Source organism: Labrus bergylta, chromosome 6 (genome assembly GCF_963930695.1).
Source record: "Labrus bergylta chromosome 6, fLabBer1.1, whole genome shotgun sequence".
Lineage (NCBI taxonomy): Eukaryota > Metazoa > Chordata > Actinopteri > Labriformes > Labridae > Labrus > Labrus bergylta.
The window spans coordinates 30,327,202-30,344,505 of NC_089200.1; the positions used below are offsets into that span (position 1 = coordinate 30,327,202).

Below are 17,304 nucleotides of genomic sequence, written 5' to 3' on the forward strand. Positions count from 1 at the left end.
CAAGGCCCGCCTATTGGCCGGTCTGCGGACTTCCCACAGACAGTTGTATGTTTCATAAAAATGCACTCTGATGCGGCAAGTAAGTAGTATCGCTTTAGAGGCTTTTCTTCGTCAAATAGCGACCCAACACGGATACTGCAGTCTGTCTTAAAGAGGGGAACATACATTTCGTGTGTCTTCATCCACTTTTATCCTTCTCTTTCTCTGGGCTTGATGAGGACGAGTGTATTACGTGCAGTTTGCTTGGCTCTTTGTATTAAGCTGTGCTGTATTGGGCGACAACAAAGGAAGAATAGGGAGTGTAAATCCAGGTGTTTTGGTCATGCGGGAGGTTAGATTTCTGTCCCATGGTTTCCTGGAGTTGTGTTTTGTGTATCGTAATCGCTGCCCAGTGTAAAGCAGAATAATGTAATGTAATTCAGAGGCTTTTCGATGGTAGCCCACTCGGTGTGTTGTGATCTTTATATCCAACAAAACTGAGGATGCTCCACATGTATCAGGTTTAACTCGGGATAAACGTGAGGTCAAGTGTAAATAGGTCAGTTTTCTGGTCTACTGCGGACTGTGACAGAGAAAGAAAATTGTGACGCAGTTGAGTAAAAGATGTTTCATTGCATGCTGCTGCAGCGCTGTCCGGGCTTTGCGGCAGCTTCACCAGCTTCCTGCAAAACTGCCTGTGCAATGCTAATGTGCCTGTAAGTTAATACAGTGAGATTCATTTAAAACAAGGTAAAATGCATTCAGTGTGTTGGGGTAAATGTTAGGGGCAGAAGGGTCTGAAAGAAAAGAGTTGTGCTGGTCAGGCATGGGAATTGTAGTTTCGAATCACAGCCAGAGCTTATGTTAAAACGGCCTCTTCAAAGGAAATGGACTACAACACCCATACGCCAAACTCTCTTGATACTTTGTAAACTCTGTGCAAGTTGCGCGTATGCACTGCTATTTTAGGTATGCAGCTAGTGAAGCTAGCCTGTTTTCCGTCTGGTTTTGGCCTCTTCAAATCCATTTAAAGCCTCTTTTTCTGATGACAGCTGTTGAACGACAATGCACAGATGACATTTTGCGACAAGTTGGTATGCATGATGGTGAATTTTAGAGATAGCCTGTCTTTAGGGGAATGCAGGGAGTCACCCCCTCATTCGTGTCAGATATCTCCTGTCGTTCAATGAAACGTAAAACCTGAAAGTAGAAATCAAACCAAAGTATTTTAAGCACTAAAGAGATGTATTGATCACGGACAAAAGCTGAAATCATAGGTGGTTATTTGTGCTAAGATGATGTCACCTTCTCGTACCCTTGTGCTGGTAGCAGGCTTACAAGTGTGAGTTGGTGCAGAAGGTTTGTGTCTTTTCTTTTGAGTTAAATCTTTGATATTTTTCTTCTGAAATAGATTTTCAGCTGAATTCCCACTTGACTACACTGGCCAGCATCCATAAGATCCACCACACATTGCACAGGCTGGTAAATACATATTAGCAGTTTGTGTGTTTTACATATTTAAGTTGTGTGTTTACACAATTGTGTCAGATGTGAATATGTGTATCCTGATCACAAGCATGCTTCTGTTTTTATAGAACTTGACAGAAGACGTTGGACAGGATAGCCACCCTTCAGGTAATTATTATTCTTCTGCTTCTTGTGTGATTCATAGTCCATGTACAACAGTTACTTACATTTTCTTATTTTTCCACAAGAATGAAATAACTCTAAAAGTCACAGTGACATGGCCAAACAAGTAGAAACAAAAAACAACAGCTCAGTAAAATCACACATGTTACAGGAAACTGTCTGCATTACAGATAGGTCATAGGTTGCATTTCAGACTCAGGAGACTCCTCGTAAGACAATGGCAGAGAGAAAAGCCCCCAGACAATTCAGAGGGTTGCCAGACTCTGATTTACACACCATTGTAATAAAATATTTATTCTAGCAGCAAAGGTGAGTAAAGAATTACACTTATTCAGCTGAGACTTTTGCATGACTTTTGCAGGTATACAACCTTTATTAACCCTGCAGTATGCCTTCACATGCCGTCAGCACAGGTGTTGTGTGATCATACATGAAACTACTGCCAAAACTAGCTTTTACTACATGCTTTCCAGGGAGGAGGAAAAAAATGCATCATCAATGTATGAATAAGTAGCACCCTTTTCAACCTGCTGTCTGCTTTCTTCCCCAGCTTGCTGCCCCAGAGCCATGCCTCCTAGGAAAAAGAGGAGACCCTCTGCTGGGGATGACATGTCAGCCAAGAAAAGTCGACAGGACAGGTGTGATGCTTTGTTTAAGAGCGAGGCTGTAACCAACTCTCTGACCAAAGTGTCTGTTGTATTTATTTATTTGTTTATTTAACATGGACAGTAACATTGTTTCTGTAACATTTAACCATGCACAAGTTCCAGATGCTCTTAGTGTTCATAGCAAAATGCTTATTTGCAACACCTGTCCACAGGAGGCTTTTAGAAACAACAGAGATAAAGATAAAAATGGTAAGAAAATGAAAACAGTTCAGTTATAAATACATCACAGTTATGAATGCAACAGGGATAAAACACAGTTACAAAGAGAAAAATATACGACAGACATTTGTGAGCTTATGTGCGTTTAGGTGTGAGAACAATGTTGTTTTTCCTTCAGCCATGATTTAATACCTTTGTTAAAAACATTCAAACTGTGGAGCATTTTCAGTTCAGTGGGTACACCATTCCATAGATTAGCTCCAATAACAGAGAAGGCTGATTGTCCAAATGTAGAGGGATGTACGCAGGAAGTATTTCTTTAGTATTAAGTAAAGCCTGTTAGAGATCCTATTGGCTACACACCTGTGACTCTAGTGCTGCTGAAGTTGACCTGAAAACTCTCTTTTACATCTGCAGTGTTTTCAGAAAACACGAGACAACACAAATCCGCGAGGAGGACACATTTTCCAGTAAAAGATGTTTGGAGTGGTTCTATGAATATGCAGGTGAATATAATATTTTAAAGCACTGTACAAGTGGTCACGTCATTCATATAATCAAATGTTGTTGTTTATGTATATCACTGCATTAGCTCCACACTTGTCTGTTTGAAACAGGTTGTGATGAAGTGGTGGGTCCCGACGGTATGGAGAAGTTCTGTGAAGACATTGGAGTGGAGCCGGAGAATGTAAGCTGACTTCTTTGTATTGTCTTTATTTAGGTGATTCCTTTAGTTTGCATATATTTGTATGGTCTGAGTTTGATCTAGTTTTTTATTTGTATTTTCATTTTTTACTTTATTCTCTCTTACATTCAGTAAAAGTAAGCAGTTAATTTTGGTTGTATTAATGTGATACTCATTCTGATTATTATTCAGTTATTCTCAAATATGTGCAGAGCTAGTTTTACTTCAGGGTCGCCTCATTTTTATACTGGTTCTCATTTGGTTTGGAGAGTTATGGAGGTCAGTGTTTTTCTGTTTTTGACATGGATCAGACTTTTTTATTTTTTATTGATACATCTTCTCCATAAAAGAAACTATTGACACTGTTGTCAATAAAATGGGAAGACTGTTGTAAGGGGATGCAGAAAATACTTGCTCTGGGTAAGCTTGTGTATGGCCGGATAAAGTGGTTCTCCTATAAAGATATAAGCACACTGCAGATAGTACAAAACAAGGTGGCACACCTGTATGTACGGTCTTCAGTGTCTGTACAGCACTTACATCAACAGCTACTTGCAAGATGGAAACTTTTGCAACTTAAAAAACACCTTTTTATTTTTACAGACTAGAATCGTATATTTGGGAGAAAACAAGCAACAAAAGTCCAGTTTGTCTGACCCAAAGCAAACACCAGTTTCCTTAAAGCTACAGTATTATATAAAGAAATGAAAACTTTGAATTCCTTACCAATGTTACTGACTAAATTAACACAAAAATCTCTCATCTCTTTTTAAAAAGCAACTAAAGGAACACCTTTGGGCATCATATTTGTAAGATACAAACACATAGGTGTTTGTATGTGCTTTAAATACATGTCTTGTGTTTGACATTATTATGTTTGACAGAAGTGATTGTCAAGTTGAATGTAGATTTTTAAATGTCTTGATTTGCGTAAACGATATTTTTAAATATGATGGTTTGTGAAGCCTGAAGTGCTAAATTATGTTCACATAGTACGTACATTTTGATGTTCCCATACTGGTGGGTTTTTTTTTATATGGACCCCAGGAAGACTAGCTGTCTTCCATTTGAACATATTTTTTTAAAGTAACACTATAATTGTATAGTTTACCCATTATTGAAAGAATGTGTGTGTGAGGCTGTGCACTATGTGTTCTGCCTTGACTTGACCACCTCCTGGGACAGTGGGGGTCCCCAGTCTCTGGATCCTTTATTTGGGGGTCGCTTGCTGAAAAGTTTGGGAATCCCTGTCTAGGGTACAGCACACATGGATTCTAACAAACGAACAAAAAAAGCTACGGTAGACTACATTAAAAAAACAGCAAGATTAAGCTAAAATAGAATAGGATACAAAACACTCCCCAACCAACACTTGAACACGACCTCCTATTCACTAATGGTAAAAGGCAGGTTGCCTGTCACTGCTGACTGCATCCTTTTGCCTTTCTTTCTGACTGATTTATGTTGGTACACACAACCATATATACTCTTTTTGACCCCAGGCCTGCAAAATGTTTGGCTAATTTGTCCATTTTAAACACACAGCAGAGATTGGTAACTGGCAAGAAAATGTGTGTCCTGAAATGAGGACACATACTGCAACTGCGTTCTCAGCATGTTCCAAAGATTTAATGATTTCAGCATATCCCACCATGTGTCTTGATCAGGAAATACTTTACCTATTAGGCTTCATCTAAATATATTTGTTTCCTATTCTCTAATCAAGCTTTGATGTTGTCTAAAGGTATAAAGGTTGTTGTTTGTGCCCAGGTGGTGATGTTGGTTCTGGCCTGGAAGCTGGATGCTCAGAGTATGGGCTATTTTACCCTCCAGGAGTGGCTGAGAGGCATGGGCTCACTGCAGTATGTCACTTCCCTTTTAGTCTCTTTCATGATCCTTTCAATATTGGTATAGTGACAATATTGATTCCTTTCTGGGGGTTTTTTCTATCTCCAATCATTTTAGAGTTTTCCACATTGAGCATGTCTTAAGCACTTTTCTCTTGTTGTCAGGTGCGACTCCACGGAGAGGCTGAGAAACTCGCTCGAGTACCTGAGATCTGTCCTTAACGACAGCACCAGTTTTAAGCTCATTTATAGATATGCCTTTGATTTTGCTCGGGTGAGTGATGCAAAGTGTTTCCCGGAAAAACATGCTCATATATAAACTCCTGCAGTCCTGAAACAGACTTAATTTAGTTTATTTGAACAGTGAAGAGCTGATAAGAAACCTTGTAATGTCACATTCAAGCCGATGCTCAGGTGAATCTTTAATGTATAGAGAGTCTCAGTATGAATGTTAAAGTTTGACACTGTTCTTTCAGGTGGACACTACGTTAAACAATGTTAAGTGAATGAAAATACAAAAAGTGACACAAAGCCTGTGTTAACAGTTCAGTATATATCATGTGGCAGCTTGGAATTATGGAATTCAGCCTAGTTTGTGCAGTGTGCTAATTTTGGTCATAATGATAAGGTTTAAAGTGTGGTTGACATTTTTTCTGTGACGTCATTGAGCTTCGGGTGTTTTGATTGGACAGGAAAAGGATCAGAGGAGTCTGGACTTGAACACAGCCAAATGCATGCTGGGGCTTCTTCTGGGAAAGACGTGGCCTCTTTTTCCTGTGTTTAATCAGTTTCTAGAGGTAAGCGAGTGCCATATCCACATTTTCTTCTTAACGAATCAAAGGTGTCCAACCCAATATTTGTAACTTTTGAAATGTATACTAAATGCAAAGATGCCTGTGTGCACAGGTTCTTTTAGGGCTCATAACTCTAGAAACCAGCAGCTTTAAGATGAGAAGATGAATAAGGTTTGTCCTGTTTAAGATGACACAAGTTATATACTTAATAGGAAAATTACCACTTAGCTTTGCTGATGTCTTTTGACCCAATGAATGTGTATAAACATGTTTTGTTTCAGGAGGGGAACCTTTTTTTGTATAAGGTTTTGATTGTGAATATGAAATAAAGCTTGGTAAAGAAGACAGAATATTACGTTAAAGACAAGCCTTAAAGGCTTTATATGTGATTTTTTGATCCAGCAGATGTCGCCCTTGAGCTCCAGCATGAAACCAAAACAACTCGTGGTGCATTGTTGTGTTAGCATGCTAATGCTAGCGATCTTTATTATGTTCGTATCTTCACACTGCATGTAAATTTACCTGAAATGAGCGTGATCTAGAAACACAGTTAAGCAGTGAGTACAGTATGTTATTCTTCTTTTCTCTAGTCCCTCAATTAAACAACTTTTATACATGAGGGGAGGAGTCAGCCGGCCGTCCGGGCGATGTAAACAAAGTGAAGATAGGACTCTGAAAACTTCACAGACAGTGGGACTCGGGTGTTACACCCATTGTAGACAGTCATGACTCACAGAGTTATTTTCAGAGGATATACTTGATTTATATTACATTTAAGTGTGAAAAATCACATATGAAGCCTTTAAGAAACGTGTAATTTTCTATTGAAATTAAATGTGTCTTTAACCCATGAGGGCTGAGCACTTCAGTCAATATAATGTTGTTTGAATTCCAGTTTGAGACTGTTGTCATTATGCAACACGTTTATTTCCTCTTCCACAGCAATCCAAGTACAAAGTCATCAACAAAGACCAATGGTGCAATGTTTTAGAGTTCAGCAGGACAATCAACCTGGACCTCAGTAACTATGACGAAGATGGTGCCTGTAAGTAAATGCATACCTACACATAAATGTGATCTTTATGTAAATGTACCACAAACAGAATGCCTTTATTCTATGTCCTCTCCTTTCATCAGGGCCAGTTTTGTTGGACGAGTTTGTGGAATGGTACAAGGAAAGGCAGATGTCATAGGTGCAGAGCAAAAAGTGGAAAAATACAACTGTGACAACGACAACTATGAGAAACGACAACCAATAAGTAAACATTACAAAATCGGTAAAGCAGTGACTGTGGGGGGCTTCCTGGTGGAGGAGGGGGTTCAGGCTGTGGGTGGGTGGGCCGGGTGGGGGTGGGGGGTGGGGGGGGGGAGGGGTTAGGGGCTGCACCAGGTTTGCAGCCTGAGTGCATGCTGCCCCGAGCGTGCAGGCGGAGGGCTGCCATTGTGGAGTAATGTCCCCTACTGAAGTTGCATAGTGGGCAAGCTTGCAGCAATCCCAGGCGGCATTGCTCTTCCTCACTGTGACATGTCATATTGCTGTCTGTGTTAGGATAACATGGTGTCATACATGGATGAAAGGAGCAGGATGGTATTGTGAAGGAGATCCACTCTTCGGTCCTTATCTTCAGCACAGAGAAACCAACAGAAGTGACCATTCATGCTTTGTGTCTGAGTCTTAAAACAGGGTCACTTTGACCTGGGGCACATCGAGAGATGATATTACCTGTGCAATGAACTTAAACTTGAGCTTTTCTGGACAGATGGCACTTAACATTTGTCATATTTTGAGTTAGGAGTTCTTTAAGAAGCACACTGTGTCAAACGGTCGGATGGATGCAGGTTTCTGATGCCTGTGCTGTTTACTTCTTTTGATTTGTGCCAGTGATTCTTTTCCCTCCAGTTTCTGTTCCCTCCTGCTGTTTTTGGCTCTAGCTAATGCTAACAGTTTGCTAACCCCCCCTACAAAGGCCTCAGACCTCATAACACCAAACAAATCTGCATTGCTGCTTAATAACTCTTATTACAGTACAGCGGAGAGCCCCTAGTGCTCTGATCAGCATTGATTGGTCTGGTGACCAGTTAATGTCTCTACGTTGTGTAGGTAAGAGTATTACTGTGCCTCAAAACATGGAAGTCACTTTGTGTGTCCCACACACACACACACACACACACACACACACACACCAACAAACCCAAATGTAAATACATGTGTGAGAACACAATCTTCTACACACACACACACACACAACTACACACACATTCATGCACACACAGACACACTGAGTGGTCAGGGAATATTTCAGGATGAATTCAGACTGTTTGGGCTGTGTTATAAGTTGACATAGAACTAGCTGGTGTCCATTTTTCTCGATATGTGGCATCTGTTTTGTCTTTAGTCCACGGTTAGTTTCAGGTCTCTTATTGTAGCATCTCTCCCAACACTGACAGTGTTAAATAACTACATTTGAAGACCAGTGACCCTCTCAGGACGAGGTCCTTGAAGCTTGAGTAGAACGGTAGGTTTGCTGAAAGCGTTGCACCACCCATAGGATCTAAACCAATCATTGGACACTGACAGTTTGGAGCTGTATGAAGATGCTATGCTGATCTTTTCGCCTAGTATAATGTTCTTGTAACACATGTATACATTTTTGTCTTTGGCTGTGGTGTGATGCTGAATTGTCAGATTTAATATTTGCATGCACGCTCCAACAGAGCCCTTTTGTGAATGGATGAGATTTTTTGAAAACATTTTTCAAATGTGTTTTTTGTTTTTGTACAGAAAATTGTGCAAGTGTTTTGTGTTTAATTTGATATCCACAGTCATGTTATCTTAATTCTGAGGAGCAACATGATTGTGTTTATTAAGACCTGGAACACGCCTGTAACCTCACGGTGGAACGGGAGTTCCCTCCTGCATTTTCACCATTTACACAAACTGTAACGCTGAAGCCAGAATACAGACTCTTGTTTTATTTATTAGAAGTACATCATTTTGTTTTGCAACTTTTTTCAACACACTGTCATGACACACATACAATACTTTTTGGAATTTGTTCTGAAAATAAAACACAAGCTTTCATGCCATTAAAATCCACAGCAGCTGTGACTATTAAAGCCTCTATTTTTCATTACAAAGCCTCAACCATCAGCATAACATCCGAGATCGAAGTAGTCGCGGATTGTTTACCAAATACTGTGTAGAGATGAATGTTTTAGTATTCTCCCACTACAATGCAGGAGGATGAACAACCTTGTCCCAACTGTATATATGTATGTAAACTGTGTTAGTGTCTATATGTCTGTTTTCACTATAACCTATGTCTATATACATAAATAAAAGGGTTTATTAACTTACTGGCTTATATGTGGGCTTAAAGTTGAATGAGTTACAATAACAAAAAACCGTGAAGTGCCTAATTAATGCGTAAGTATATTTACTTCTTGCTACAAATAAAACCTCTGAATAATTTTTTTTACACAAATAGAAACATTAGTCTATTAATAATATGTTCAACATCTTTATTACACTATTTATAGTAATAACATTTTTCATTATGCAGCATTACAAGTGAAATGTCACCTTTTCATAGTATATTCAACATCTTTCCTAGATTATTCAGATTATTTCATATATTTTTCCAGTTTTTCAGACTCTGCATTGGCAGTACAACACCATCTTTTTCAGCATGCAGCATTCACAGCACAGTTTCTTCAGAAATTGCCTTCTCTAGTTGACATTGTATGAGTGAAGATGACAGTATTGATTATTCATCTTTGTGATGAGTGATGTTTAAAGTAATTTACAAAAATAAGGCAAATCTTTAAAGATAAACACGGGCCCTCTGCTCTAAAAAAAAAAAAAAAAAAAAAAGTGCCGTACAATAAATTACAAACATTTACATCCAATTTAAAGCTTTATATTTATGAAATAAAAAAACAATTCACTACATTTCTGTAGTTGACTGGCCAAATTAAAAACTGTTGCTCATGTGCTTGTATTGTCAGAGTATAGGATGACGCAACCTCTTTATCAGACTTTAGTAATGGGATTGTTCGAAAAGTCCAAATGGACTTCCAGGGACTTTTGGGATGCAAGTGAAGAGGAGTCAGTTGCTCCTGTGTTTCTGCTCTGTGGCAAATAGTATCTGGTTCCATCTGACCGCTCTCTCCAGCTGTTCGGTCGTGACATCCATGTAAGCCCTAATGCTTCATCTGATGGTGGTGGTGTCGCTGGAACTGGAGGTGGAGTCTCCTGTGGTGGTTCATTATTTCTAATTCCATGCCTCCTGTATCTGGGAACTTCGTACAACAAATCTGTAGCTCCTCTGTCATCTACTGAAGTGGATGAAAGACGTGCTTGTGTTTGTGGTTGTGTGGACAGGGGCTTGATGTACTCCTCAGTCCTACGATGGTGAAAACTGTTTTCAGTGTTTGGATCATAGTCATCAAATAGAGATGAAGCACTGTTTTCCACATTTCCCTGTCCTATGTCCCACTTTTGTCTCTCTGAAGAAATGGCTTTCAGTGCACTGAGGCCTTTCCTTCGCCTTTTGTCCTCAGATACACCCCACAAAATCTTATTTGTGCTGATGGATGAGTTGTCAACAGTGTCAAAGGTTCTAGTGGAAGCAGAGGAAACAGTGCCAGCACTAAGTGATGGGTTTTTATGTTCTGTAATATCTGGTTTTCCCCTGTCTTGTTTAATTTCATCATCACTTTCACTGCTGGAGGAGCCAGGTGGGGGAAGTTTTGGCTCTGCAGGTGGAGATGAAAAGCCTTCATCCTGACGTCTTCCTATACTGGAGATGGAAAGGTCAGGCATATGACGGCCGACACCAGTCCACCTCAACTCTGGTGGCAGTTCTGTTGTGCGTTTGGAGTTCCCAAACCTCTTATGTAATAAATCATCAATGCTCCTACTGAGAGATCTCTTTGAAGCAACAGGTGTACTTCTGTCTCCGACACTGTAAGATGGAACTTTTTGTGCATTTTCAGTATATCTTTGTTTTGTATCATCATACATAGTTTGGCCACTAAAGGGGGGCGGACTACTCGATGGTGATGTGGCTTGGAATATGGAACGCTTGTAAGTGATCAGTGTGTCAGTATCTCTATATTGAGGCACATTGAATACTTGTCTGCTTTGTGTCGCAGTGTATCCTGTCACCTCAGCATTGCTGCTGGAAGACAGTGAATTCCTTGGCTCTGGAAAGGTTGTCTTTACATTCAGACGCCTCTTCACACGTGGGACACCAAGGCTCAGGTCAGGTACACTGTGGTCTACCATCTCATTCTCACTCTCGCTGCTTGAGGATGTCTGGCTTTGTGATGGTCTTCCCCGTCTCTCTTTAAACTCTGCCGTGCCAAAGCTTTTATCTTGACTCAAACTGAGAGAAACAGTCACTGGTGTAATTTCAGCTTTTGAAGATGATTCTGCATGTATTTTTCCTTGCATTCCAATTCCTCTTCTCTTTTGCCGTATTCTGCCGCTTTGACCCTCATCCCCACTTTCACTGCTGGAGGATGAAGCAGGGGAGACAGGTTCGGGTGATGAAGGCATCTTTGATTGTCCTGGTGCTCGTGATGTGATTTCAAGACGCTTTCTAAAGCGGGAGACACCAAGATTCATTGTGGCCCACCGTGACTCAAGTTCTGAGTTGATTACTGGCATTGTGTTGATGTTTTCACTTGTTTTTTCAGTTATAACTTTATACTTTTCTAATTTGATATCATGGTCTACGTTTGGACTTAGAGGAATTTGAACCACTGGGAACCGGGGAGATTCAGTTAAATCATTTTCTGTGGTCTTGGATATTGCAGTTGCTCCCAATCCTAGTTTAGCGAGTACACTGTTATCATCCTCACTTTTACTTGTGGAAGAGTTTGATTCAGATTTTCGAGAGCTTGGAGACACAGGTGTAAGAACTGGATCAGGCTGTGGTGATGGAGCTTTGATATCCAGACGTCTGCTAATGTAGGGGACGCCCAGACCTATCTTAGGTAACTTTGGCTGCTGCTCAGAATTTTTGATCCTGACATGACCTTTCTCTATATTATGTCTTTCATTGTCACTGCTGGAAGAGCTGGAGTCTTCTGGTTGAGATGGTGCTTTGACATTCAAATGAGGCTTGAAGAGGGGGACACTCATATTCAGATCAGGCAGTTTTGTCCCTGTTTGATGACTTGTAACCCCAACCTCTGTCACATGTAGGCCAGAAGTCTCTACTTCACTTTCATCGCTACTTGAAGACGACTCAGGTTGATCTATGCCACTCATTACATGGTGGGCACTTGGACCCAATTCTGGCCATCTTAGAATTGGATTGGGTTCTACTGTTTGGGATTTGCTTATCTTAGTAGAAGTATCAGAGTCAGCAGATTTTGCTTTGAAATCCAGGCGCCTCTTAAGGCGTGTGGTCTGCTGAAGGTCGAGGAGAGGCCACTGCGTTTGTGGGTCATGAGTTACAGTTTGAGATTCTTTAATTGGAAGCCTTCCTATGTCTGTCAGTTTCACCTGTTTCTTTAAATGTTTGGTAGATTCATCCTCACTGTCACTGCTAGATGAAGAATCAGAAGCTGGTGATGGTGCTTTGACAGGCCACCGTGTTCCTTGGTCCTGACTTGCATTTTGAGAATTTGTTATCGGAACCCTTGCCATTTCTGTCTGTTGTTGAACTTGTTTCCTGGTGTGGTTTGTTGATTCATTTTCACTGTCACTACTGGAGGATGAACCAGAAGCTGGTGTTTGTGCTTTGATATCTAGACGCCTCTTGATTTTAGGGATATGCCTGAGATCTAGGGAAGGCCAGCTTGTGTCTGGAACATGACTATTTGTTTGAGGTCTCTGAATTCCAAGGTCAGAAATGACCACTTTCCCAGGCCTCTCTCTATTTATTGCTTTATCATCCTCACTGTCACTGCTAGATGAAGAATCAGAAGCTGGTGATGGTGCTTTGACAGGCCACCGTGTTCCTTGGTCCTGACTTACATTTTGAGAATTTGTTATTGGAACCCTTGCCATCTCTGTCTGTTGTTGCACTTGTTTCCTGGTGTGGTTTGTTGATTCATCCTCACTGTCACTATTGGAAGATGAATCAGTGGCTGGAGTTGGTGCTTTGATATCTAGACACCTCTTGATCTTAGGGATATGCTTGAGATCTAGAGAATGCCAGCGTATGTCTGGAACATGACTATCTGTTTGAGTTTTCTGAATTGCAAGTTCTGGAAGGTCCACTTTCCCAGCCCTCTCAATGTATTTTGTTTTGTCATCCTCACTGTCACTACTAGAAGAGGTATCAGAGGCAGCAGATTTTGCTTTGAAATCTAGACGTCTCTTGATGTGTCTGGTATTCTCAAGATCAAGGAGGGTCCACTGTGTTTGTGGACCAAGAGGAACAGTTTGAGATCCTTTTAATGGAAGCTTTGCCATGTTGGTCTTCTGCTCCTGTTTCTTTATGTGTTTGGTAGATTCATCCTCACTGTCACTGCTAGATGAAGAATCAGAAGCTGGTGATGGTGCTTTGATGGGCCACTGTGTTCCTTGGCCATGGCTTAAAATTTGAGATGTAGTTATTGGAATCCTTGCAATCTCTGTCTGTTGTTGCACTTGTTTCCTGGTGTGGTTTGTTGGTTCATCCTCACTGTCACTCCTGGAGGATGAACCAGAAGCTGGAGTTGGTGCTTTGATATCTAGACGCCTCTTGATTTTAGGGATATGCCTGAGATCTAGGGAAGGCCAGCTTGTGTCTGGAACATGACTTTCTGTTTGAGGTTTCTGAATTCCAAGGTCAGAAATGACCACTTTCCCAGGCCTCTCTCTATTGATTGCTTTATCATCCTCACTGTCACTGCTAGATGAAGAATCAGAAGCTGGTGATGGTGTTTTGACAGGACACCGTGTTCCTTGGTCCTGACTTACATTTTGAGATATCATTATTGGAACCCTCTCCATCTCTGTCTGTTGTTGCACTTGTTTCTTGATGTGGTTTGTTGATTCATCCTCACTGTCACTACTGGAGGATGAATCAGAGGCTGGAGTTGGTGCTTTTACATCAAGACGCCTCTTGATCTTAGGGATATGCTTGAGATCTAGAGAAAGCCAGAGTTTGTCTGGAACATGACTATCTGTCTGGGGTTTCTGAATTCCAAGTTCTGGAAGGTCCACTTTCCCAGGCCTCTCAATGTATTTTGTTGTGTCATCCTCACTGTCACTACTAGAAGAGGTATCAGAGGCAGCAGATTTTGCTTTGAAATCTAGACGTCTCTTGATGTGTGTGGTCTGCTGAAGGTCAAGGAGAGGCCACTGCGTTTGTGGGTCAAGAGGAACAGTTTGAGATCCTTTATTTGGAAGCTTTGCCATGTTGGTCTGCTGTTCCTGTTTCTTTATGTGTTTGGTAGATTCATTCTCACTGTCACTGCTAGATGAAGAATCAGAAGCTGGTGATGGTGCTTTGATGGGCCACTGTGTTCCTTGGCTTTGGCTTAAATTTTGAGATGTAGTTATTGGAACCCTTGCAATCTCTGTCTGTTTTTGCACTTGTTTCTTGATGTGGTTTGTTGGTTCATCCTCACTGTTGCTACTGGAAGAGGCTGGTGATGGTACTTTGATATCTAGACGTCTCTTGATCTTGGGAATATGCCCGAGATCTAGGGAAGGCCAGCTTGTGTCTGGAACAGGACTTTCTGTTTGAGGTTTCTGAATTCCAAGGTCAGAAATGACCACTTTCCCAGGCTTCTCCCTATAGATTACTTTTTCATCCTCACTGTCACTACCAGATGAAGAATCAGAAGCTGGTGATGGTGTTTTGACAGGACACCGTGTTCCTTGGTCCTGACTTACATTTTGAGATATTATTATTGAAACCCTCTCCATCTCTGTCTGTTGTTGCACTTGTTTCTTGATGTGGTTTGTTGATTCATCCTCACTGTCACTACTGGAGGATGAATCAGAGGCTGGACTTGGTGCTTTGATATCTAGACGCCTCTTGATCTTAGGGATATGCTTGAGATCTAGAGAAGGCCAGCCTGCGTCTGGAACATGACTATCTGTTTGAGGTTTCTGAATTCCAAGTTCTGGAAGGTCCACTTTCCCAGGCCTCTCAATGTATTTTGTTCTGTCATCCTCACTGTCACTACTAGATGAAGAATCAGAAGCTGGTGGTGGTGTTTGGATGGGCCACTGTGTTCCTTGGCCATGAATCACAGTTTGCGTTATTGTTATAGGATACTTTGCCATCTCTGTCTGTTGTTGCACTTGTTTCTTGATGTGGTTTGTTGATTCATCCTCACTGTCACTATTGGAAAATGAATCAGAGGCTGGAGTAGGTGCTTTGATATCTAGACGCCTCTTGATCTTAGGGATATGCTTGACATCTAGAGAAGGCCAGCGTGGGTCCTCCCCTTCACTTTCACTTGAAGAAGAGGAAAAGGAGTGTGCTTTCCTTAAACCAGGCTGACTATGATTAATTCCCACTGAGGGCCTGTTTGCATCTATAACATGGATATGCTGTTCCAGAGTAGTATTCTGTTTGAGGCAAACAGTAGTGACATCCTCCTCTTGGTCTGAATTTACAGTGTAATGTGTTGTTTCATCCTCACTTAAATATGAGCTGGAGCTTGATGTATCACCCCTCTTCTGTATACCCAAAGTGGGTGTGACAGTTAGTTTTGAATCATGAAAAGAACCAAGCACACTGTTGGACCTTGAAGAGGTGCTTTGAGCAGAATCGCTAAATTCAAATTGTTCTTCATATCCCTGCCACTTATCAGGGTCTGCTCCGTTTGTCTGATTTGTTTGTGGTGACCAACCTGCAAAAGGCTCAGAAGAAAATCCAGTTTCTTCATTTGTCAATGCCTTAATGGAGATATGTGACACCTCTCCAGCTGATGACATGTTAGCTCTCTGCTGCATAGAGTCCTCTACCAGCTGTGGAGACTTGGGTCTGGTTTGGTCTTGCCGGGTCATTTGTTTTTCATTACGTTCTCTTTCAGATAGTGAAGAATCCGAGGAAGACGAGTGCCTCCTCTCGGTGATTGTGACCCCTGCATGAGTAGTGCCTGACAGATTTCTGCTGTCTCTCTGGTTATCCTCTGGACTCTGTTGAGAGCTGTTTTCACTTTCTGAATCACGAGCTCCATCTTTCATATCGCCAACTGCTTCATATAACAACCCGTCATCATTAATGCTCTGCTGATCATCATTGGCTACAGTGTCATAATACTGCACATTGCTGTCTTCTTTGAAGTCTACAGTGCTGAATGTGACTCTCCTTTCCCTGTGAGCTCCTCTCACCTCTTGTTCCTCTAAATCGCAGAAGGCGTCATTGTCATATTGGCTTTGTTCTACAGTTGAGACAGTGTTTGTGGCCGGGGAGCTTTTTTTTTTGTAGAACCTTTTCCAAAGAACATCGATACAAGGTCTTGCTAGGACCCCGAGGATAAAGGCAACCAGAAACGTGAATAAAATAGACAAACACACAGCCAGAGCCAATTCAGACGAGGTCGCTCTCTGATTCCTCTCATTGTCTTTTCTCTCTGGAATGCCTTGTGAGATTGTTTGACTACTGCTTCCAGGCACACTTCGAGCTTTTCTCTGTACACCTCCTACTTTGCTGATTTGGAGGTTAAAAACAGACACATCGTCCTGTTCTTCAGAAACACACACATATAGTCCTGTATCCCTTTCTGTGAGGTCCTTGATGAGAAGACCAGCCTCAGGTTGGTTCACAGATGCTTGACCACTGGGCATCCATCCCATTGAATCTACGGGAGAGAAACCATTAGCATGGATTCAGAGTGATACAGTAATGCATGAAGTGTTATATGCAGTATGTGTGAAATATTTTTTGCTTGTTGACTGTTACCTTGTGCGGAGCAAGAGAGTAATATCTCAGAACCACTGAAGACTTTCACAGATTGATGGCTCTCTGGTCTGTTCTCAGTTGTAAAACAGTTTAGGTCATCTTCCTCCAAATGTAGCAGATCCCTTCCTGAGAGTGTGGAGGGGGAAGCGCACACCAGGCTCCAAGCATGCAGGCCTCTGCTGCTATCATAGCCCATCCGCCTTCTTAAACTGCGCATACTGCAATCACACTTCCACCTGTTCCCAGCCAGCTTTACATGTGCACCAATGTTGTGCAGAGAAAGGTACATCGACGGATGAAGGCTAGTCAACATGTTGAAGCTCAGATCAAGGACCTTTGAGGGGGACACAATGTCGACATAAAACAGATGTTGGACATGTAAATGAATTGATAATGCTTTAAAGGCTTAATATGTGATTTTTCACTCTTAAATATAATAGAAATCAAGTATATCCTCTGAAAATAACTCTGAGTCATGACTGTCTACAATGGGTGTAACACACTGTCCCACTGTCTGTGATGTTTTCAGAGTTTTCAGAGTCCTATCTTCACTTTGTTTACATCGCCAGGACGGCCGGCTGACTCCTCCCTTTGTGTAAAAAGATTGTTTAATTGAGGGACTAGAGAAAAGAAGAATAACATACTGTACTCACTGCT

General features: G+C 41.3%; 2 protein-coding genes across 6 annotated transcripts in view; one reads left to right on the forward strand and one right to left on the reverse strand.

The window, feature by feature from the left end:
• dcun1d4 (DCN1, defective in cullin neddylation 1, domain containing 4 (S. cerevisiae)) lies at positions 1-9,139 on the forward strand. 4 transcript variants are annotated; one of them, XM_020657721.3, is made up of 11 exons: positions 1-79; positions 1,391-1,461; positions 1,575-1,614; positions 2,180-2,267; positions 2,874-2,962; positions 3,074-3,144; positions 4,912-5,003; positions 5,154-5,262; positions 5,681-5,785; positions 6,725-6,827; positions 6,920-9,139. In XM_020657721.3, exons 1-11 carry the CDS (start codon positions 61-63, stop codon positions 6,973-6,975), a joined length of 843 nt encoding a protein of 280 aa, XP_020513377.1. In that variant the 5' UTR covers positions 1-60; the 3' UTR covers positions 6,976-9,139. The 4 variants fall into 4 exon arrangements, with proteins under 4 accessions (XP_020513377.1, XP_065812252.1, XP_065812253.1 ...); XM_065956180.1 differs by lacking the exon at positions 1-79 and adding an exon at positions 177-331; XM_065956181.1 differs by lacking the exon at positions 1-79 and adding an exon at positions 351-695.
• The window catches only part of sgcb (sarcoglycan, beta (dystrophin-associated glycoprotein)), a 25,949-nt gene continuing 17,385 nt past the window's right edge, over positions 8,741-17,304 (reverse strand). For both annotated transcript variants that reach the window (XM_020657718.3, XM_065956179.1), the window contains one exon: positions 8,741-16,981. Coding sequence is in view for 1 of the 2 variants with exons in the window: in XM_065956179.1 (XP_065812251.1) it covers positions 16,547-16,981 (435 nt within the window). In the remaining variant the exon portion in view is untranslated. The remainder of the gene's footprint in view (positions 16,982-17,304) is intronic.